The following is a 25,294-nucleotide window of genomic DNA, read 5'->3' on the forward strand; positions in this document are numbered from 1 at the left end:
TTGGCAAGATTTCTTTTGAAAATAAAACTGTCCATGTTTTCTGTTTTTACAGATGGACCAGACGCCCCCAACCTACATGCTTGCTAACTTAACCCTCTTACATTCTGAACAGCTTCTGCAGGGTCTGAATCTTCTTCGTCAACATCATGAGCTCTGTGACATTATTCTTCGAGTTGGTGATGTTAAGATTCATGCTCATAAAGTGGTGCTTGCCAGCATCAGCCCTTATTTCAAAGCCATGTTCACTGGAAACCTTTCTGAAAAAGAGAATAACGAAGTTGAATTTCAGTGCATTGATGAAGCTGCACTGCAGGCCATAGTGGAGTATGCCTATACAGGGACTGTGTTTATTTCCCAGGATACAGTAGAGTCACTCCTGCCAGCAGCAAATCTACTCCAAATAAAACTTGTACTGAAAGAATGTTGTGCATTTCTCGAAAGTCAGCTTGATCCTGGAAATTGCATTGGAATTTCTCGTTTTGCAGAGACATATGGCTGTCATGACCTCTATTTGGCAGCCAATAAGTATATTTGCCAAAATTTTGAAGATGTTTGTCAAACTGAAGAGTTTTTTGAGCTCACTCATGCAGATTTAGATGAAATTATTTCAAATGACTGTCTTAATGTTGTTACTGAAGAGACTGTTTTTTATGCACTAGAATCTTGGATCAAGTATGATGTACAAGAACGTCAGAAATACTTAGCACAGCTGCTTCATTGCGTTAGATTACCATTGTTGAGCGTTAAGTTTCTTACTAGGTTATATGAAGCAAATCATCTTATTCGCGATGATCATACATGTAAACATCTATTGAATGAAGCTCTAAAATACCATTTTATGCCTGAACACAGACTTTCACATCAGACTGTCCTGATGACACGACCTCGCTGTGCTCCAAAAGTACTTTGTGCAGTAGGAGGAAAAGCTGGACTGTTTGCTTGTTTGGAAAGGTAAGCAGAAATTAAAAAAAGTTTAAGTGATTGACAGAAGATAAAACACAAGGGTTTTTTTCTTTGTGTAATTACACACATACACACATTTTTTCTTTTTAAGAAAATGATGTGAGTTCATTTTATAATTAGGATTTCATTTCTTTTTTTTTTTTTCAAGGTATTAGTGTTTGGAACTTGGGCTTTTTTTTTCCCAGTAAGCCTAAATTTTTTTTTTTTTAAGTAAAAGCCAACAGAATGTTTAAAATATATTGGAACTTATGTTCACAAATGCTGGGGTTTTTTTTCTTATTCTTATGCAGAATTCCTGTTTACTTATTTTATTCTTTAATCTCTCCATTTTCATCCTGTTTCTTCTTGTTGCTTAGATTTCTCTTAGGTAGATTTATTCTCTTCATAGTCTTCTTTCTCTTCTCCTTATTTGCCTTTCTGACTTTACACTACCTTTTATAGTAATAGAGAAAAATTGAAGGCCAGAAAATTCAAGCATATAGTAATTATCAGACCCTGAAGCAATTTAGATCACAGGCTGGTTCCTTCTTTGACCAGAGAAGCAAGTTGTGTCCCTAAGACTGTTGACAGTGCATGATCTTCCTGCATCAACTTCTTTAGCTAGTTTTCCTGAGTTGTAATCTACTACGATGGCATAATTGCTTCTCTAAAATTGGATGGTACACTTCTGATGTTACCTTAAATGGCAGTAACTCTAGTGATTGTGCTAGGGAGTAATTTAGTCACAAGTCTAGGGTAAGAGGTGTATATAAATATTCCCAAAGTATTGACTACAATTGATATTTTAAGTTGACCTTCTTATTACACTATAAATTCTTAATTAAAGTAGTCCGTTTTTGAGGTCAGCCTACAAGTTATGTTCCCTCTCATATCTGAAATTTGGCGAGGGAAGGGAATACTTAATTGTTGGTGCTTTGCGTTCAAAAGTAAGTTATGGCAAGGGATGGGGCATGAGGGAGGTTAGGGCCAAGATAGTAGAGTAGTAGGATGCACTACAACCAATGAATTTCCCCTCAGAACTCCTCCAGACAGATTTAGAAAATCTACCAGACTAAATACAGGTGGGGAAATCCAAGAAAAAGTCATAGTGAGTCATTTTTCTGGCCTAAGTTGGCATAGAGTGACAAAACAGACAGGTTTGTGGATACTCGGGATGGGGTCTGGTCAGGAGCTGGGCCACAGAGCATTGCAATGCCCAGGGAGCAATAGGGCACAGGGTCAAAAGAAGGTTCCATGCCAGTACCAAAGCACTCTGACACGAGTGGTGCGGTGTTGTCTTCTACCCAGGTCTTAGTCAAAAGTCTCGGGCAGTCTGAGGGGTCCTGGACCCAGGGGTGGAGTTCCCCGGAAGGGAGCAGTAGAATTCCCTGGGCTATGTCCTGAAAGAGGAGCAGCAGCAGTGTGGTTCATGTTATAGGAAGCAGAGTGGGGTCTCAGTTCCAGCATCTAGCTCAGTCTGAAGCCTACAGGGGAATAATCAGAGGAGTCGTCTCAGACCAAAGCAGAGCCTACGCTTCTGTCACTCTTAATGAGTAGAATTTCCCAATTGGCACACAGTGATTAAATCCAGCAGCTATCAATTGTTGTTAGACCAAACCCAGGTCAGAAATTTGCACAACTCAGACCCAGGGGGCAGTGAACGTATTTTGCCTTGATTTAGACCACTTTCAGAGCGCTGAAAGCTTTCAAGTCTTCAAGCTGAGCTGTCCCTGAGATACTGGAATAACAGAATAATCAGTACCCCAAGAGGGCATCAATAGGACTTACCCATTCCTAATTCAAAGTCCAAAATCAGGAAGTAGGCCAGAAGAATGAACAAACAAAAGGAATTCAGTAATACAAAGCTATTATGGTGACAGTCTAATGGTTGGGACAACATGTTAACAACGATGTAAAAACACGATGTATGGGGCAGCTAGGTGGCACAGTGGATAGAGCACCAGTCCTGAAGTCAGGAGGACCTGAGTTCAAATCCAGCCTCAGACACTTGACACTAGCTGTGTGACTCTGGGCAAGTCACTTAACCCCGATTGCCTCACACACCACCCGCCCCTCCCGAAAAATAGATGAATCACCAAGATATAGACAGGATAAATTGGAGATAGTCTTAGAAGCAAGACACTAAGATTAAAATGACAAGGAAAGACTTCCTTTAGAAGGTAGGCCTTTAGCTGAGACTTGAAGGAAGCCAGGGAAGTGAGGAGATAAAGTTGAGGAGGAAGAGATTCCTATACATGAGAAACAGCTATTAAAAAGAGAGTTAGCCCTTTGACCCAGCAATAGCACTTCGAGGGCTGTACCCCAAAGAGATCATACAAATGGGAAAAGGACCCACATGTACAAAAATATTCATAACAGCTCTTTCTGTGGTGGTAAAGAATTGGAAATTGAGGGGATGCCCATCAATTGGGGAATGGCTGAACAAGTTGTGGTATATGAATGTAACAGCCACACTGTGCGATGACAAACTTTGATAGACTTAGCTCTTCTCAGCAACGCAAGGATCTAAGACATCTCCAAAAGTTTCGTGATGGAAAATATTATCCACATCCAGAGAAAGAACTATGGAGTTTGAATGTAGATCAAAGCATACCGTTGGCTTTTTTTTTTCCTAAACCAGGAAGAACAGAAACAGAAAAAGAAAATTACAGACCAATTTCCAGAATGAATATTGATGCAGAATTTTAAAATAAAATACTAGCAAGGAGATTATAGCAATATATTGCAAAGATTATACACTATAACCAAATGGGATTTATACCAAGAATGCAGGGCTGGTTTATCATTAGGAAAACTATCAGCATAATTGACCATATGCATAACAAAAACACCAAAAATCATAGGATCTCAATAGATGCAGGAAAAACCTGTTAAAAACACTAGAAAGCATAGGAATAAATGGAGCTTTCCTCAAAATGATGAGTAATATCTATTTTAAACCATCAACAAGCATTATGTGTAATGGGGATAGGCTAAAAGCCTTCTCAGTAAGATCAGGGGTGAAGCAAGGATGCCCATTATTACCATATTGTGTTAGATATTGTAGCTATAGCAATGAGAGAAGAAAAAGAAATTGAAGGAATTAGAATGGGCAGTAAAGTAATAAAACTATCACTCTTGCAGACTATACAGTGGTATAATTAGAGAATCCTTGAGAAGCTACTGAAAAACTAGTAGAAAAACTTTGAAAAACTTCAGTGAAGTTGCAGAGTATAAAATAAACCCACATAAATCATCAGCATTTCTTTATGTTACTAACAGTCTAACAGGAATACCTAGAAAAAGAAATTATATTTAAAATAACTATAGGTATCATAAAAAATTTGAGAGTCTGCCTGCCAAGACAAACCCAAGAACTATATGAACACAATTACAAGACACGTTTTGCACAAATGAAGTCAGATCTAAATAATTAGAAAAACTTTTAATTGCTAATGGGTAGACTGAGCCAATATAATAAAAATGATAATTTTACCTAAATTAATTTACTTATTCAGTTCCATGCCAATCAAGCTACCAAAAATAGACCTAGTAAAAATAATAATTGATCTGGAAGAACAAAAGGTCAAGAATATCAAGGGGATCAATGAAAAAAAAATGTGAAGGAAGGTGGCTTAGCAGTACCAGCTCTCAAACAATACTGCAAAGTGGTGATCATCAAAACAGTATGGTACTGGCTAAGAAATAGAGTAGTAGACTAGTAGGATAGATTAGGTACGCAAGACAGAGTAGTAGATGACCATGTTAATCTAGTGTTTGATAAACCCAGAGATCCAAGCTTTTGGGACAAGAACTCCCTGTTTGACAAAAACTCCTGGAAAAACTGGAAAGCAGTTTGGCAGAAACTAGATACAGACCAGCATTGCACAATATTTGTCAAGACAAGGTCAAAATGGGTACATGATTTATACAAGAAAGGGTGATATCATAAGCAAATTAGGTGAGCATGGAATGGTTCACCTGTCAGGTCTATGAATAAGGGAAGAAATTATGACCAAATAATAGATAGAAGGCATTGTGGGATATAAAATGGATACTTTTGATTACATTAAATTTAAAAGGTTTTGCACAAACAAACCTAATGCAGCCAAGATTAGAAGGAAAGCAGAAAACTGGGGGAGAGGGGAAATTTTTGCAGCAAGTTTCTCTGACAGAGGCTTCATTTCTCAAATGTATAGAGAACTAAGTCAAATTTATAAGAATACAGGTCATTCTCCAGTTAAGAAATTGTCAAAGAATATGACCAGGCAATTTTCAGAAGAAGAAATCAAAGCTCTCTATACTAATGAAAAAATGCTCTAAGTCATTATTAATTAGAGAAATGCAAATTAAAACAACTCTGAGGTATCACTTCATACCTATCAGATTGATTAATATAACAGAACAGGAAAATGATGAATTTTGGATGATGTCAATATTAGCCATTCTGTCTTTTTAGAATGTAACTACAAATAAGGGAAATAAATTTCTTAGCTTTATTTAACCTTTATCAAGCATATATGTTTCCAGATTATATACAGGACTTAATTTGACAAGTCCCATTTTTAATCATTACTCTTCTATTCTGAATTTTGTTCTGTGTAGTAGAGAAATGGTTGATCAGCGTACTCCTTAATCAATTCATTTGTTCCCAGCTTAGTTAATGAAGTCACTGAAGATAAGGGACCAGTGACAAAGACAATGTGGTTATCAAGTTCTTAATGAATTGCAGCTATTTGCACTCTGCTACCTTGAGGTCAGGAAAAAAATTTTCTAAACAAAATTGATGGAATTAGAGGGCAGCTGATTGTTGACTGGCAAAAATTGTCCATGTCCTTAGTGTCTCTTTAAAAAGGAAGACACTCGTTAAAGGAGGCAGTGGAGGAGAGAAATACCTCTGAGGAATATGACTTCTGGCAACAGAGAACAGAGGCAGCTGTAGAAGAACCCAGCCTTTGAGAAGGGATTGCTCTTTGTCCTTTCCCTTACACCTGTGCCAAAGGATAGGGCTGACATTTCTCAGTAGAAGAGCCATGCGCAGCAAAGAGCCTGACACAGACCTAGGTAGAATTTTAGGCAGGAGACCTCTCTGATGGGCATGCCAAGAAGAGAGCCAATCCTGATGAACTAGGAGCCTAACTGAGATATCTGTCCAACAAAGATGCTGCTCACAGGAAGAGCAGTTTGAGGACAGCACAAGAAGGGAAAGGACACTGGGGCCCTGAAGCATCAGAGGTGCGAATTATCTTGTCCTTATGTGTTCTCTGAGTTTGTCAAATATCACTGATAGGGGCTCAGTTAACGCTTCTGCCTTTTGGTGTCCAAAAATATGCATCTGGGCCAATGTAAATGCATTAAGGACTGTTAGGTGCTCTTTTTCCATCTCTTTATTTTTTTTGTGTATCAACTCCTTGTTAGCTATTTTTGTTCTGTCATTTCCACTGTAAAACTCAAAACACAAGCAAAATGATAATTGAGCGGCTCTGTCTCTTTTCTTTTATTTTTGTTCCATCCATCCCAGACACAAGTCTCCCTTCTTTAGTCCTCCTTTTTTTTCCCATTATAGCTTAAAAAAACCCCAAAAAACTTTTTTTTGGGTTGCCCTTAGCTTCCCTTGCCGATCTCAGCTCATTCTGAGATTTAGCACTTTTGACACTATTTTTAAATGACCGTATGATGCTCATATTCATCCCGTGTTACCAGGCCTTACTACTATCTTCTATGTATTTCTTTTTAAAATCTCAATTGGTTTGATGAATTCCCTTTAGAAAGATTCTGTTTTTCCTCTTCATCAGAATTATTTCTTCAGGATTTACTTCTATAGAATTTCATTCCTAAGTTTCTTCCATGTATCCCTTCTAGGCTGACTTCCCCTGTAGCATGAGCATTCTACCAAAATTCTAACTTTCCTATGAACTTCAAATCTAAGGTGCATTTCAGACCATGCCCTTATTCCCTCTCTTCTGTCACAAACTGCAGTTAAGAGTGTTTATTTTCCCCCAGGGTTCTTGTCATTTCCACACCAGAAAGGATTTCTTATCTGTTGATAGAATCTGATCCAGAATAGAATTTTGTCATGTGACTTACTGCACCTTTTAAAGAATAAAATTGTTACTAAGGCAAATCAAGAAGTTATTGTTTGCTCTGCTTTTGGGAAAGAAAAAATTCTAGCAGGTATCTGGATAATTGAAGTTCCTAGTCACTACTGTGTTATGCCTCTGCCCCAGATTTGTGATATTTCCCAAATTCCTCATTTGTTTTTTCTGTTCAGGTGATCTGTACACTCCGATGAGTATGTGGAGTGTTCAGGAGGACTAGCACCTCTGGTATGAGGCCTTGTCAAGGCCTTTTCAGGGCTGCTCATCCACCTCTGGCATCCACTTTATTCACCTAACTCTCATCTGTGGCTGCAAGAAGCTATAGTGTATGCAGCAGCCACACCCTTGCAAACTGTCTTGGCAGATGAGCTAAACCAGGTTGAAGGTAACTGATAGGCCTGAAACCTATTGGTGAATTAGAGGGATGTCTGCCCCAAGCATGTGAAGACTTAATGCAGTAGAATAGACGGATGAGGACAGCTTATTCCAATGGCCACGAAGGCAGCTTAAGCTTGGTCAGGCATCAGAGAAGTCAAGGTCATCCACTGCATCCTGGGCCATCACCAGTCATCTTGACTTTTGTCCTGCTACTGGACTTCAATGGAAGAGAGAGTGAGGCTGACAGCTTTGTGCAACTCTGCCTCTCTTCAGTCCAGTTCACACACAAGTCAGGATGTCATGTGTGATATCTGTCATTTATCCACTTCAAAAATGAAGGACAAACAATCACAGTATACTCTGATGACAGAAATTGTTTTTGCTTCTCCATATGTTGACTTTCACCAAAATACTCTCCATCATGCTTCCTCTCCCCTTCCCAATTCCTTGATTTCCTTATATGATCATGCTTTTTTTCTGAATAATTTTTTTATTCTGAGCTTAACAAGCACCAACAAATATATGTATTTTCACATACAAAGAACAGAAAGAATTTTATATCAAATTGTATTACAAATTTTTTTTAAGTATACAGTAAACTCAACATACAAGTTTCAAAGCTGTCCTCTGTGTCTGTGAATGTCCTTCTGTTCTCTTTATTTATGTATTTATTTTTTAGATCCTTCAGTAACTCTCTTTTTTAAAAAAAATGTTGGCATTACTATCAATATGGGTCACTCAGTAATCTACAGTGGATCCCTATTACTGCTAGGGTCAGATATGGATTTTGACATTCAAAGCTCTTTACAACCTTGCTTCTTTCCTCCGTTTCTAGTCTGAAAACTTATTCTTCCATGCAGTGTTCAGTTGAGTCATACTGGCCTGTTTGCTATTCCTCATATGTAATACGCCATTTACCGTCTTCATGTTTTTGCATTGGTTGTTTCCTTTGCCTAGAATAAATAACACTTCCTTCTTTCTTCTGCCTCTTGAAATCCTTTGTTTCCTTCAAGTCTCAGCTCAAGCACCATATTCTTCAGGAAGCATTTTCTGGTCCTCCCTGAACTGCTATTGACTTTCCCTTTTAGGTATCTTTTTTACATGCATCTTGTATGTATCTATATTTGTACATATTTTCCTTATTAAAATATTAGCATCTTAAGGATGAGAATTGTTTAACTTTTGACTTGGTATCGCCAACGTTTATCACAATGCTTGACACATATTAGGTACTTAATAAACACTTGTTGAATGATCATTTGATTGAATATGACTGATTTTTCTCTAACTCTTATTTAAAAATTGAAGTACTCTTTAGATATAGTATAACTATTCAAAAAACATTTCATGTCTCTGTACTCTTTTGCTTTTAAAAGATGAACAAATTCTAGATTTCTGAAAATTGTTTTGTGAATTTTACAAAAGGGTCATAAGTTAACGCAGTTTATAAAATGAGGAATGCTTTCTTTTAATTACATGCAAAATACACTATGAGCTAACACCATGAAACAAGAACGTTTTCAAAGGGGCATCATTATTGTTGTTCAGACATTCATTCATGTTTGACCCTCTAGACCAAATCACACCAATATTGCCCGTGGGGTTTTCTTGGCAAGGATACTGGAGTGGTTTGCAATTTCCTTCTCCAGTGGATGAAGGCAAACAGATTAATTAACTTGCCTAGGGAAACACAGCTAGTAAGTATCTGAGGCTGGATTTGAATTCACGTCTTCCTGACTCCAGGCATAGCACTCTAAACACTGAGCCATCTTGCTGACACAGCATCTTTATTAGCTATTTTACCTTATTAGCATTTAACAGACATCTTGGACCAATTTTTTTTTTAAACAAAATATTAGCTATATTGTATACTTTGGTTTTGGTAATTCTACTGATTATGCATTCAATCTTTGATGTACTACCATCTTTCTTCCTACTTTGTATTATGTGTGACATAACCAAAAAGCATTTATTAAGGTTATATTGTGTTCAAGGCACAAGGCTGGTGCTGGAGATACAAAGATGAAAATGAAAATTCCTGCCCTCAAGAAACTTACATTCTATCAGGAGAGACAACATACACACATAAAAGTATATGTAAGATATGTGTATATCAAATATAAGGTAATTTTTTGTAGGGGTGGTGAGAAGCATTATCATCTGGGAAATCAGGAAAGGCTTAATGTAGAAACTAAGCTTTGAAGAAACATAGGGACTCTTAAGAGGCAAAGGTGAAGAAAGTACATTCTAGGGGGGACATCAGGGACAACCTGTGTGCTTGGAATACTGAATCTGAGTTTTGGACATTTACCTTCTTGGTTTATGTAACTGATGGTTTCTTCTTCTTCAGTGTTGAGATGTACTTCCCTCAGAATGACTCGTGGATTGGTTTGGCATCCCTTAATACTCCTCGCTATGAATTTGGAATATGCGTTTTAGATCAGAAAGTATATGTTGTAGGAGGTATTGCAACTCATATGAGGCAAGGCATCAATTTCAGAAAACATGAAAATTCAGTGGAATGCTGGGATCCTGATACAAATACCTGGACATCTCTTGAGAGAATGAATGAGTGCCGAAGTACCCTTGGAGTGGTTGTACTAGCAGGAGAACTTTATGCCTTGGGTGGTTACGATGGGCAATCTTATTTACAGTCTGTAGAGAAATATATTCCCAAAGTTAAAGAATGGCAACCTGTAGCACCGATGTCTAAAACCAGAAGTTGTTTTGCTGCTGCTGTGTTGGATGGAATGATATATGCCCTTGGTGGCTATGGCCCTGCTCATATGAACAGGTATTTCATATATTCATATATTCATATATTATTTTTTAATGAATAAAACGTCATTTATTAAACATTCACTGTGTACCAAGCACTATGCTAAACACTAAAGAAGACAGTCCCTACACTCATACTTTATTTAAGGGAAATAATATATATGGAGAGAGGAGGGTTCAACTGCAGGAAAGATGGCAAGGCCCAGGAGTTCTTAGCATATGTGAGGTGTCTGCCTTGCAGGGTGGGAGGAGTATTTAGAGAAGTGGCAGTAAACTTTATGTGGATTCACTTTTTAATTTTAGGTACCTCAAAAATGGACGTAATTTAGAAAGCTGTAGTTTCAGATAAAAGCTTGTAAAAGGATATATATTTGATTTCTTTTCAGATTAACAAAGTAATAGAAAAACTAATTCACAGTAAGCTTACATTTTAATTTATGTTATTTATGTTCTGTGTCTTAATCTTTTGGAACTATTGCATCCAAACTGAAGTATAAATATAAATAAATGGGACTTTACTATATTCTGAAATATTCGTTTAGTCAGTACTTACCATGTATCAGGCACTTTGCTAGGATACAAAGGCAAAAATAAAACAGTACTTGTTGTCTGAGAACTTAACAGTATGGGGCAGCTAGGTGTTGCAGTGGATAGAGCACCAGGCGCTGGAGTCAGGAGGACCTGAGTTCAAACAGGGCCTCAGACACATAACCACTGACTAGCTGTGTGACTCTGGGCAAGTCACTTAACCCCAGCTGCCACACACACACGCACACAAAGAACTTAACAGTATATTGATCAAAAGAGGTCATATAGTGGATAAAAATACAAATGAATAGTTTGTCATTATAATGAATTAATCCAGATTCCTAAATATTACATGGAAATGCATTAACTGTATAGATTACATTTACTTTAACTATCAGCACTGTATTTGTTTTTACTTCTGAAATGCATGAAAAAAGAGAAGAGTGATCTGTTTGATGAAACTGAATTTGAAGAAGTATCTACAGCAAACATCTAAAGCAAACATTTTCAAAATCACCCCACTGGAGTGGCATTTTTTTTAGACTTAATCTCTTCCCCTTGTTGTTTATCTAACATGCATTTGTAATGGCAGACAGTCATTTTGGGCCCTAGATATGCAACACCATACTTTGAAAAACTGTTGCTTAGGAATTTGACAAAGTGACCATAGTGTGTATTATAAATTGGGAAAAGAACTCTTAAAGAATGCAGTTTCCCATTGGCATTTGACCATATTCTTGTGGGTTTTGACCCATGTTTTTTGTATACAGTATACTTACTTTGCCATATAGTCTAATAGTGAACTTTAGTCCAGAAGGTCCCAAATTCTTGGTCAGGACCAGAAATACAATACAGGGCTTCTTTTCTGATCCAGAACATTCCAAAGGTTTTTCTTTAGGGATGATTTCAGGAAGGTCTGGATTGATTTGGACATTTATATAAAGCAACTTGCAAGTCCCAATGTCAACCTAGATTTAGCCCTCACATGCTTAAGGATCATCTGAATTTTAGAGATTATCCTAATTCTAGAGGGACTTTTTTTAGTGTCCACAATCTCAAGTGTGTATTCCTCAGCTCTGACTCAGACTTCTGTGGTGATTCCAAGTGCCCCAAAAGCATCCTTAACTTTAGTATTTAGAAATCAGGGCAGTGAACTAATTATAATTATTGAATTTGGGGCAAAGCAACAAATCAGCATGGTTCAACAGTATCCCCTTTTGAACTCCTTTACCAGAATTCTGTTGTGGTTAGATCTCAAGTATGTGCCTTTTTGAATAGATATAGCCCATAGCTACTAAATCAGTTTCCATTCCATCTTAATAGCAGAAGTCTAAAGTCTGTTCAGCATATTGATTTGTCTTTAGTTTTCAGTTTTTGCCTCATCTTTTGAATGTGTAGTTGATTTCAGTGTACAACCCATTTTCTTTCATCATTTTACTTGTTTATTCTGAAATCTAGACCTATAATAGGCTTTTGCATGGTATGAATAGTATAAAGGGTATGGAAACTAATGCTCTCTTTTTTCTAAATGTCTGCAGTGTGGAACGTTATGATCCAAGTAAAGACTCTTGGGAAATGGTCGCATCAATGGCAGATAAAAGGATTAACTTTGGTGTTGGTGTTATGCTAGGCTTCCTTTTTGTAGTGGGTGGACATAATGGTGTTTCCCATTTATCAAGTATTGAAAGATATGACCCTCATCAAAATCAGTGGACTTTGTGTAGACCAATGAAGGAACCCAGGACAGGTAATAATCAGTATTACTTACTAACCATATGCATTGCACATCACTCTGGAAGCTTTTCTTTTGATATCTACCCAGATTACAAGTATATAAGTTTGCGCCCCACGCGCGCGCGCACACACACACACACACACACACACACACACAAACAATAGACTATGGGGTGGTGGTGTGTTGGAAAGAGTCCCCTGCACTTGGAATCAGAAAACCACTGTGTGACCTTGTTTAACTCTTTGGGCCATCTTTTTTACCAAACTCAGGAAAATGAAGTAATTGAACTAAATGATCTTTTAGAGTTCCTTCTATATCTAACATTTTGTAATTTGTATAAGATATCCTTTTCAAACATTTAAATTATACTCATATAAACTTTAAATATTGCTTTTCATAGGGTTCTGGTCCAGAAAAGGATGAACTTGGAGGTTCTTTGAAAGAACCAAATCAGCCTCTATGCTCAAATAAAATTGTATCAGTATCTTAGGGTAAACATTTAAATTGTCAATATAATTTATTTTTAGCAACATAAAAATAGTAAATGATTAAATAGAAATATACTGTTTGAGGTTTAATCACAAATAGTTTTTATAGCATTAATTTTGGGGAAAGCCATAGTTTAAAAGAACAAATGAAGATAATAAAATTTTATCACATACAAATACACATACATATGCATATATGTTTATAATCATTGGAGTGCTAAAAACAATTTTAGGAAACATCCTTTTTTACAAACTGAAAAGTAAGAGCTGTTTTATATTTTATACTTTATTTTTATTTATTTCCCTTGTTTCTCACCTACCTTTTACAGGAGTTGGTGCTGCAGTAATTGATAACTATCTTTATGTGGTTGGTGGTCACTCAGGGTCATCCTATTTGAACACTGTACAGAAATATGACCCTATTGAAAACACATGGCTGGATTCTGCTGGCATGATGTACTGTCGGTGTAATTTTGGATTAACTGCACTTTGAGAAGTGTGAACTCATGGACACAATGTGATGGTGAATCTTGCACTGCATGAAAAGATGCCCAGTTTTCTAAGACCCAGAAGCTGCATACTTTACTTTTTTTACTCAGAGTGGCATGAAGACTTATTTAAAATTGTATTGGGTATTTTAAATTGATAAGTAGCTTTGATTACTCTTAATTACATACGAACAGATGGGGGGAAAAAAAGGAAGCCCTCTTGCCAATTCAGTGGAGCATTTTTCCTGAGACTGGCTTGGTACATGGTAGCTTGCCATACACTTATAGGCATACACGTGAGAAGAGCCTACATTTTTTCATTTTTTTCTTCTCTCTTCCTCCATGCAGTTTCCTGGAATAGTATAGGAGGTGCTTGAGTATTGTAAGAATGCACTATTTGTTGATAATTGTTAGATATGTCTTCATGATTGATTGGAACCCAGTGCTTCATTTTTTTGTTAAAATAAATTAACTCAAGGGCTGCCTTTTTTCAGTAACTTAAGGTTTGTAAATAACAATTACCATAGTAGGTTGGCGATACTTCCTGCTTGGGTGTAGGGCTGGGGTTAATTGGTGAATATTCAGTGATATATTTACAAGGCACATACCTTTAACTATCATGTTATTTTGGGGCCATTTAAAAAAATTAGCAATTAATTTTTTTACACCATTTTTATGTGGACAGGTTAATGCTAGATTAATTTTTTTTTTTTACCCAACTAGGCTATATTGATTTTTTCACTTCAAGAGGAACATGGATTGGGAGTTAGTTATATGATTTGTTTCATGTTTCTTTAACAGCTCAGCAGATTTCACAGACTGCTTCGATGTAAGTATTTGAAAGAGGTTATAAGTACTCCAGCCCAAGTAGATTTTTTTCATATATTTGTAATAATTTTATTTTTTAAGAATGTATATTTGGTTTTTCAAAGTGTTGAGATATAAAAATGGTGCTAACCGTAGGTTCTATGACAAGGCTATTACCAATGTTCTCAAGGTAGTTCAGTATGTGTAACGCATGACATTCAAATAGTATTTTTCATATTTTTTTGGCTTGATTCATTTGTGCCTATGAGAAATGTCAGTAACAGTACTAATGTGTGTAACATTTTGTTACTTTAAAAAATCTAAACAGCTTAGTTTTTTGTTTTTTATAGTTTCTGAATAGTGGTTCAGCCATTTTTTCTTGTGATAATCCTTGCCCTTAAAAAATGGAAATAAATTATAGCAAGTGAAAAGCGACAGGCAATGATATATTATTGCATACGTATCCTATAAAATTAAATATTTAACATTATTGAAAAAAACTGGAATTCTAATGTTTACTTCAGTAAATTTGATTTCACTTTGGCTATTAACTTCTTAAAATAAGCATTGTTTGCTATAGCCAGATGAAAACTTAATTGAAATAAGCAACTGGATTTACTATAGTGTTTTTTATTAAATGTTTGTTAGTCTTAAGCAAGGAATCACATTTAACTTGCGTTTATTATGATGTCGGTACTTATATCACCAAGTTTGGTACTGTAGTCACTCTAGCTCCTTTCTCCCTGTCAGATTAACTTCTTCATCTTCTCATTCCTCTTTTTGTTATTCTTGAAGCCAGTGTATATTTTTACCTCAAACACTCATCACATACTACGTTCGTAAGTGCCATAATGTTCTAAACAATTGTTAAGCCATCTGTAATTATATCACATATAGGTGAATTTTTAGTGTGTGTATATAATACATTGCATTCTTTGAAAAACTAGTTGCAACTAGGCAATCTGCAGTTTTCCTTGTTCTTCCATAAACTTCCAGATGTGGATCTGAATATGTATCATAAAACATAGCATCATGTTTCACAGTTATTTGTATAAACTACAAAATCTTGCAAGTGATTTTCCCTTGGCTAACTTAGAATACAACAGGAGCTACAAATAATAAAATTGACAGGAAAGATATTTTCTGCATTGCTTTTTTGAATGACCAAATGATATATAGCAATAATAGTACTTGATCATTAATTTTATCGTCTGATGATTGAAGAAGAGTACACCAATTGTGATGGGCACAAATTTTATTTAATAAAAAGCAATTTAAAAGTTTCCTTTCGATTTAAAATTCAATTTACTTTCTGTTTCTTTCTGGGTTTTTTTAGCCAAATAATTAAATATGCCGTGTTAGAAAGAACTTCATTTTTTAAATGACTAATTCATTTTTCTTACTTTTATTAGAAGATAGGGGTATTCAAAGGAGATTGTGCAGCATAGACCAATCTTTATAATCAACTTTATTATGTAATAATTTTATTTATGTGCTACCCCAACTTCCAAAATAATTAACTAATTTAGCAGATCAAATGAAAGATACTTGTTAGCATCTTTTGGAAATATAATTAGAGATTATCCTTTGAAAATACATGCATCTTCTTCATTGACTCAAAATAGGGAAATAACCCACCAAAGGTCTGTTTAAGTTACCAAAGGAATGTAAGCATTTTATGTATTCTGGGCATCTATGCATACTGCAGACATTCCCACAAGTTCTGAATTATCCATGTAGCTAATGAGCATCCAGATTGTTGATCTGGTCTGAGACAAGCTGAAAACATGTAAGATGTAATCTATTACTTAAAATACTTGTGGTGAATTGTATTTTTCTTATGTTAGGGGTAGTGAGTATCCAATTTACCTAAACTTGTTTGGGCAGAAATAATAAAGATTAAAGCTGTGTTGTTGTTTTTTTTTAATTAAATGTTGAGCTAAAAAGGAGAAGAAAAAAGTAGGAAAGGATTTATCCATTTTGAAAACCAGTTTGGAAATCAGTAATAATAAGCTAGTCAAGTCAGATGAAAATTGTTTCCATTAATACTAAACAACTTATATTTTATAGACCAGGCCTGGAAGTCACTATTCAATGTCTTTTGGACATGGTAATAGAATTTCAGTGATTTTCAATATATCACAGTAGATTGATGCATAGTAAAACTTCAGTTTGTCTTTGTTTATAATTCTTTTGAACGTAAGTAATTTGTTATATAATATGAATGCTAGGAAATGGCATGAAATGTGAAAAAAGTTATTTAGTTAAGTAAGTGTGATTCTAGGACCTTTCTTTACTCCAACATCTTAAAATGATTATGCAGCCTAATTGCCAAATTTGATAGAGTACCAACATAGGCAAATCTTTAATGTATAGCCTGAAGGTTATAAGTATGAAACAGTCATAGTTAACAAAAATAGGGATGTTTTAGGATACAAAATTGCCTGGAATTGGATAATTTAAAGAAAAAATAAAAGTACAATAATTAAAATAGTAAAAAAAATTTAATGGCATATGAAGTTGTGGCTAATATTGATTATGTGGTTAGGGAAGAGATAACATGTATGTACAGTACCATGTTTATTTTCTGTTTTGGTTTTGAAATGCTGTTGTTGTGTAGTTCACCCAAGTGCACATTTTTAGGAAACCAGATAAGTTCAGTAAACTTGCTGTGACTTCTGTTAATTTGTCTTCTGTCTGAAAGTTAAGATATTCAAATAAGATGTCAATGTTGAATTAGCATCCAGTTCTAATTCTTAACCACTCCATTCTTTTTCTTTGTAAAAGCACTTTAAATAAGTGTGGTTATTCTGTGGCTGACGATTTTCACTTAAAACATTGATTTCATTATTAAGGTATAGTATCCTTATAATAAGTGAGAGATTCAATAGGTTTACAAATTTTCTGACTGGTATGATTTTAGAAACAAATTAAAATCCAGTTTACATCTCTACAGAGAGAAAAATCATGTTGAACATGTCTTTTTTATTACATGTAACATTTAACTGTAGGTAATTTATTGTAACTTTTGTCAGGTTAACATTTGTAAGCTCCATTCATTGTTTAAAACACTAAGCAAAAAGTTCCAAGTTTGCCTTAAATTTCTAGTGAAGTTAAATTAAAGAACTGGATGATAATGCCTATATTTTTGCCTTACAAGTTGTGCTGTATTTTAACCCAAGATGACTTTAATTTTTACAGGATTCTGAAACTTTGTAGATGTAGAGTACTAATACTTTCAAGTTAAAAGGAGATTGATGTGGCTGTGGATCAGATTATTTAAATGTATTTGTTACTTATTTCACCTCTGTGTATGTGTCTTTCTAGCAATAGGGTTTGGTTTTGTTTTGGTTTACATGATAAAGTGGCACTTAATTTACTTTCTATTATAACAGAACTGATGACCATTCTTTTGGTTTTGGTTCACTGTTCTTAAAGTACTTTGTGTGTGCTGTTGTCTTAATGATATGTAATAATTACTGTTGCATTTCATTTAATGTAAAACATTTAAAATAAATCCAAAAAGCACGTTTATATCTTTGATTGATAAGTGGTGAGTGAACAGCTTTTATACTGCTTATTTTGTGCATAGTATTGCAGTCAATGTTGGGACATCATGTAGTAGAAATATGATGTGGTAAAAATTTCTGAAGAGAAAATCAGGAAACTTGGGTTACATTACCAGCTCTATCATCAGCTTGCTGTGGTAGTAAGCCATTTATCCCATGGACTTTAATTTAATCTTCTATAAAAAGGAAAGGATGAGTAGGTAATTTTAAGGCCCCACCCACCCCTCACCTTGTTTGAATCTAGATTTGAAGATTATATGAGTACTTTAAAGAGGTTGTCTTGTGGTACACTGGAAAGCTTACTGGGCTTGGACCTGGGGTCAGATATTGTCTGTATTCCATACTGCTTCTTAGATGACAGCGTTACTTCACCTTCTTTGAGTCTCAGTTTCCACATCTGTAAAATGGAGTTGGACCAAATATCTTTCAGCACTAACTCTTTAATTCTGTGACCCTGTAAAATGAAGTCTAACTGATACATAGACATTCAGATTATCTAATAGCCATTGTTAATCAGTTAGGGAGAGTTTTTGAAGGCCTACCTAACAGTATGGGGGCTCTAAAGTATTAAGATGGTATCTGCCATCAAGAAGCTTACAGTCCAGCTGAGGAGATAAGATACACATTAAGCTGTAACTAATAATATAAAATAGTTAAAGTGCTCCTGTGAGTATAGACAATAAATATTAGAGTTCAGGGGAGGGAGAGATCATTTCCAACCGAGGTGGATTGAGAAACGCTGTAAGAAAAGATTTAAGCTATGCTTTGGTTTTAATTCCTATTGCTTGAGTAATGGGTAGGATTTAGCCAATTAGGAGGAAGGAATTCAGGTTAGAGTGAATAGAGTAAATAAAGAAGTTGGCAAAGTGTAGATGTTAGTTCTGGATGGAGGTGAAAGATGTTGTACACAGCATTGTCATTTTGTCATTGACAGTGGGTCTTGGGCCCATTCCTTTTTTAATCTTGCTCTGGGTTTTTATTCTGTTTGTCACCATTGGAATCCCCTGTCTTGCCTACATCCCACCTCCCTTGACATTACAGGCAAGGCAAGTTTTCAGTTGAGGATGAGGGATAGACAGTACAGGAGTATCAACGTTATATTAATAGCTCTCTTTGGGCTCTGTGCTTTCAGCACCTGTGATTTTTGTCTATTAAGGATTTCCAGAACACCTGGTTTATGGGCACTAGAGAAATAAGGAAGTCTGGTTGGTTGGGTTTCCTTGGACTGTGAATTCAGGGAATTCCTGGAGGCCTTGGAACAGTTTCCTGCTCTGCTCAATTATCCCCAAAATGTTAACCAGATGGAAAGAAAAATGAAAAGATCACTGGTTCTGGAGTTGCAAGACCTGAGTTCAAATCCCACCTGATAGTACCTGTGAGATTTTTGAGCAAGTCATTTAACTTCCCTGACTCTCAGTTTCCTCATCTGTAAAGTGAAAGAGTTGTACAAGATGGCTTTTGAGGTCCATAGATCTATGAACCATTCTTCCAGTTCCTCTTACTAAATCTTATTCCTTTGTTCTGAGAATTAAGCTATTTCTAAGTGAAGGGGAGACAGAGCCAAGATGATGAAGTAGGAAAGAGTAGAGCAAGTTCTTCTTATTCTCTCTCTCCCTCCACCGTAATAGTATCCCCCCCCCAAAGAAAAAACAAACATCCCAAACATCTGGAAAGTACATCAGACTGAATCCTGATCAGGAAATCCTAGGGGGGAAAAATTGCAGTCATTTTTCCAGCCCAGGTTGGTATAGTGAAACAGAGTGGTCTGTGGACCCTGGGGAGGGAATCTGACCAGGAGCATACTGCATAGAGCATCCCAGGTCAGAATTGGCTGTGCACCAGGCAAGAGGAGGCCCAGGTCCAATATAGAGGGGTCTAAACTTATAAAGACTGCAAGAACAGGTACCAGCTTATAGCTTTGTCACTTAGTACTATTTATGATTCATAGATCCAGAGTGGAAAGAGGAAGGGTCTTGTGCTTATGGATGGCATGTCCAGAATGAGGAGCAATCTCTGGTGGTCCTAGTACTCCACAAACAGCAAGTTCAGAAGCAAATGACAGCTGTGTAGCTGCAGACCTCAGGAGTGAAGCGATGTCTCAGTTCTAGCTTCTGGCGTAGGCTGAACCCTGCAGAAGAATAATTAGGGAATGAATCCCAGACCAAAGGAGAACTTGGAGTACCGTCCCTGAACCAGCAGATCTTCCTCAGTGGCAGATAGTGAGTGACTAAGTCCAGCAGCATTCTCTTGTTGATCAAACCCAAACCCAGTTCAGGAACTGGCACAGCTCAGACCTGAGAGGCAATGAACAGATTTTGCCCTGCATCAGATCACTTTAGGAGCACTAAAAACTTACAAGTTCTTAAGTTGAGTTGTCCCTGAAATCCTGGAATAACACAATGCTCAAGAAATCAGCAGCAGGATCAGCCCAGACATTGCTTCCAGAAGTGTGCAGGGCCTGGCCCTAATATAAAGTCTGAAGTAAGGAAGTAGATTAGAAGAATGAGGAAAAAAAAAAAAGAATCCTGCCAACAACAACAACAAAAGCCCTTATGGGGACAGAGGCCCTCGAGACACAAACCCAGAAGACGATGACTCCAAAACTACAAGCATAAATTAGAATTCCTGAAAGAGATAATCAAGAGTTAAAGAGTAAAAAAAAAAATGCTTTTATAAATGAAATGAGAATAATACAGGGAAAAATGGGAAAAGAAATGAGAGCTATGTAAGAAAGAATGAGAAAGGGAAGTAACAGCTCAGCATAAGAGATGCAAAACCCTTCCGAAACAACAACCTCTCAGAAAATTAGAATGGAACAAATAGAAGTCCGTAACTTCATGTTACAATAAGAGATATTAAAGTCAAAAGGCTGAAAGTGTAAAATAAGATATAAAGAATCACAGCAGTAATAAATGACCTGGAAAAGTAATCAAGAGAAAATGTAAGAATCACAGAATTACCTGAAATGAAAGTCGTGACCAAAAAAAAAGCTTAGACATCATCTTTCAAGAAGTCTTAAAACTGCTCAAATCTCTTAAACTCAGAGAACAAAATAGAAAGAATCCACTAGTCACCTTCTGAAAGAAACTCCCAGGAACATAATAACCAAAATCCAGAGCTTCTACATCAAAGGAAAAAAATCCTGCAATCAGTCGATAAACATGTATTCAATGCCTACTTTGTGCCATGCCCCGTAAGTGCTAGGGAAACAAAAGGACACTAAAGACAGCCTCTGCCTTCAAGGAGCTTATGATGGAGGAGCCAATGTACACAATCAGAATTCAGTTACCAAGGAACCACAGGCAATATCACATATGATTTTTCTGCTACCACTAACAAGGAGCAGAGAGCTAAGAATATTGGATTCCAAAAGGCAAATGACATAGGCTTACAACCAAGAATAACTCACCAGCAAAAACTGAGTATTATGCTTCAAGAGGAGAAAGTTGTCTTTTAAAGAGGGCTTCCAAGCATTTTTCATGAAAAGATTAGAGCCACATAGAAACTTTGAGGTGCAAACAGGGAGTCAATTGAAATCTGAAAAGGTAAACATGAATAAAGACTCATAAGGGACTATAAAATGCTTATATTCCAATATGGGAAGATGATACATTTGTCTCCTCTGACCCCCATCATCAGGGGTCATAGAGGGAATCTAGACAGAAGGCTTGGGAGTGGTTCTGTTATGTCTTGATGGTCTTAAAGAATAGAAAAGGATAGGAAGAGGAATACACTAGGGCAGGAAAGAGGAAGGTTTATGGAAATTTTTCTCAAACTGGGTGTGCAAGTAGTTGTCTTTGCAAAGCAGAAGGAAGAGATAAGGAGAGTTACTGATGCTTGAACATTACTCTCATCTGAACAGGTGAAAGGTGAGAAAATATACGCACAGAAATACATTAAACTCAACAGAGAAATAGGGAGAGGGAACAAGTAACAATTAGGGAAAAAGTTGTTCCTGTTGTTCGTCCTTCATTTTTGAAGATGACCAGTGTGTCTTGACATAGTCATGAATTGTATTTAAATGAGGCAGAGTTGCCCAAAGTTCAGCCTTACTTTCTCTTCCTGAATCATCAAAGTCCACTGACACAACAAAAGTCAAAATGACTGGTGATGGTTTGGGATACAATGGATGACATTAATATCTTCAATGCCTGACTAAGCTCTGAGCACTCCACATTACCTGTGTTAGTCACCTTCATAGCCACTGGAACAAATTGTTATCTGATCATTTTGCCTGTGAAAAGTCTTAACACGCTTGGGGTAGACATTCCCCTAACTTCCTGATTGGGTTTGAGGCCTGTCAGTTGCCTTCAATTTGGTTTAGCCCAGGTTTGCTGAGATGTGAGGTCTGCCCACAGTACGTGCTATAGCTTCTTGGAGCCTATAGATGAGAGTTGGGTGAAGGTTGACACCAAAGGTGGATGAGTAGCCCTGAAAAGGGCTAGGTGAGCCTTTAGACCAAAGGTGCTAGTCCTCCCAATACACCCAATGCACCTTATATATAGGTAATAGGAAGCCAGTGGAGTTGATTGAGGAGGGAAGTCAAAGAGTCATATCTGTGGTTAAGAAAAATTATTTTGGCAGTAACATGTAAGGGTAGATTAGAGTGGGAAAGAGACCTGAGGCAGGAAGGCCTCTCTTCCTTTAATTTAAAGCTCAGACACCATCTTCTGTATGAAGCCTGTTTTGATCTCCCTCAACCTCCAAACTATCGTGTATGTATTTTTATATTTGTGCTTGATATATTTTCATAAGTACTTATCCATTAGAATATAAACACATTGCAAGCAGGGATTGTTTTATTCTTTGTATTTGTTTTCCTAGCACAATACCAGGCATATGGGAGGTACTTAACGAGTAATTCCTGATTTACTGATAGGAGGTTGCACCTCTAGGTGAGAGGTGATAAAGGTCTGAACTAAGGTAACCTTATACATGAAGAGAAAGGGTGGAATAAGAGGGATAACTTGTAAAGGTAGAAATGTGATATTTGGCAACTGATTAGATATATTAGGTGAGAGAGAATGCTTAGGTTTCAAAGCTGGGAGAGTGGAAAGTTGGTGGGTGCCAGGAAGAGCTCACTTCTGACAACGATGGCTGTTTGACTTAGCAAGTCACTTGATCTCTCAGTACTCTAGGCAAACCTCAAAAGCATAAATTACAAAGACAGTGCCCATCTACAATGGTAGAGGGAATTTGCTCACCTTTATCACCAGTCCTGTCCCTATCTCTATTCAAAAAAATCTTAATAGTATTAAAAATTGTTGCCTATTTTAAGCTCACACACGAAAGATTTTAAACATAGAACAGAATCATCAATAACACTGTTCTATATAGTATTCTGCACAAATATTAACTGATTATAGCTTTATGTGCATGGGTCTCAAAATCCAGCATTTCTCTTAATTGTTCCAGTCTCAAAAAGGGGGAGGAGGGAGAACAGGGGAGAAACTTCTTCAAAGGAAAAATGGCTTAAATTGTGGGGAGTTTTAAATATTTAGAGAAGTTTTTAGAAATCAGTATCCTGAATGCTTCCGTATTTACTTCAAAACTGTACATTTCTAAAAATAAAGACTGACTTAATTTTCAACTTTACAAGAAAGTTGTATATAAAAATAGTAAGTTAGTCCTATCTTCCCCTCAAATACCGGGTATGTATTCTTTAAAACACTAACTTTTATCAAGATTTGAAATCCAAAACTTAATTTCACATGCCATGAAAATGTCCAGACATTAATTTTGGAATGTCCTTTGTAGTAATTAAAAGAAAAGGAAGTGGAAATCACACTTTCCCCTAAAGGAAAGAAAATGATCACAATTCAACCAATGACACAAACGATTACGATTCAAAGACAGCCATATTACCTAATCTAATTTCACTTCAGAGTTACTAGGTGAAAACCTGTTTGATTAACAGTAAATTCCTTTTGGAGCCACTGCTTGTTAGTTTACACTAGCACACTTTTTTTATGTCATAGATCTTTAATTTTCATTTTCTGTAGGTGTTAAAAGCAAAAAACTTCCTTGCCACAATAAATGCTTAAAGAAAAGGGGTAATCTTGGAATAATCTAATCCTAACAGTGTCCTCGAAAGGAAGAATATATATTCTCCTGAAACTACTGCCACTTTCACAGCCCCTACTCAATAGGGATGTCTACTACACAATAAGTATTACACCAACCACTATTTAAGTGTCTTAGCCACAACACGTATGCACACGTACACTTCTTTTAGTAGATTAAGTGAAGAATTAGTCCTAAACAAAGTAAGTTCTAGGGATGTACAAAAATGTGTAGTGTTTTTAGAGGTGGCAAAGAATTGGAAAATATTGAGGTGCCCAATAATTGGGGAATTGATAAAGTTATGGTATGTAAATGTCATGGAAGGTAAATTTCATATTAACTGATACAGAATGAAATGAACAGAACCAGGCCAACAGTTCTTACAGTGACAACAATATGGTGAAGAAAAACAGCTTTGAAAGACTTAGGAATTCTGATCTGCTTAATGACCAAGCACAGTTCCAGAGGATGATTGATGAAACATGCTACCCACTTCCTGATAAAGACGTAGAAGACTCAGGACAATGAATGAGACTTCAGAAACAACAAACATGACCAGTGTAGAAATTTGTTTTGCTTGACTATAAATGTAACCAGGGTTTTATTTTTCTTTTGTTCTCAGGGAAGTATTGGGATGGAAGGGAGAGGAACATTTTTGCTGATTGAAAAAAAATTTATTAAAAAAAAAAAAGATTCTAGGTTATCATTACCCCAAATGTGTGCTTGGGTCAACCATGCCAAAAACATCTTTGGCTCCAATCCTGCAGTTGGGAAATCTTCACCAGGTGAAATTTTGCCCTTTGGGAGGTGTAGTTGTATTCCTAGGCTGTCAGGAGGGGGTGGTCTTAGGCACAGTTCGGAATAAGTAGAATTTCACCACATATGCCTAATCACCAGAAGAAGAACATGTATATTAGTAAATATTAAATGGTTTTAAAGTGGCAGTTATAACACTAATATTTCTGTTTTCCATCTTCATAGTTTGCTGTTCATGTAATTTATTAGAGCATTTGTATGCCAGGCACCATGGTAGGCAATGGGGCTATAAAGACAAGGACAATCCCTGACTTCAGGGATATGACGTTCTATTAAAGGGAAGCAACTTGGATGCAGATAACTAAATATATACAAAGTCATTTACATGGTGGGGAGGGAGGAAGGGTAAAATAGGCATCATATAGGTGTCACTTGAGCTTTGAAGGAAGCTAAGGAATCTAAAAGGCAGAAGTGAGGGGGGAATCCATTTCAGATGTGCGGGGGGGAACCACTAAAAGACACAGAAACGAGTTGGAATGTTGTTTATGGGAAATAGCAAATCAGTTAGTTTGGTGAGAATGTAGCATATGCCCAGGAGAGAAATGTGCATTAAACCTGAAAAGGTAAGCTATTATAGCTAGCTTGTGAAATTTTAAATGGCAAA

At 36.4% G+C, this 25,294-nt stretch overlaps 1 protein-coding gene across 1 annotated transcript in view; it reads left to right on the forward strand.

The window, feature by feature from the left end:
* LOC114030170 (kelch-like protein 28) overlaps positions 1–17,696 on the forward strand; it is a 41,381-nt gene extending 23,685 nt beyond the window's left edge. The window contains exons 2-5 of the mRNA XM_027844924.1: positions 53–951; positions 9,769–10,212; positions 12,263–12,471; positions 13,277–17,696. Coding sequence (XP_027700725.1) covers positions 53–951; positions 9,769–10,212; positions 12,263–12,471; positions 13,277–13,440 — 1,716 coding nt within the window. The 3' untranslated portion in view covers positions 13,441–17,696. The remainder of the gene's footprint in view (positions 1–52; positions 952–9,768; positions 10,213–12,262; positions 12,472–13,276) is intronic.
* The last annotated feature ends 7,598 nt before the right edge of the window (positions 17,697–25,294 follow it).

This window comes from Vombatus ursinus, unplaced genomic scaffold (assembly GCF_900497805.2).
Source record: "Vombatus ursinus unplaced genomic scaffold, bare-nosed wombat genome assembly UNPS02014945.1, whole genome shotgun sequence".
In the NCBI taxonomy this organism is placed as follows: Eukaryota; Metazoa; Chordata; class Mammalia; order Diprotodontia; family Vombatidae; genus Vombatus; species Vombatus ursinus.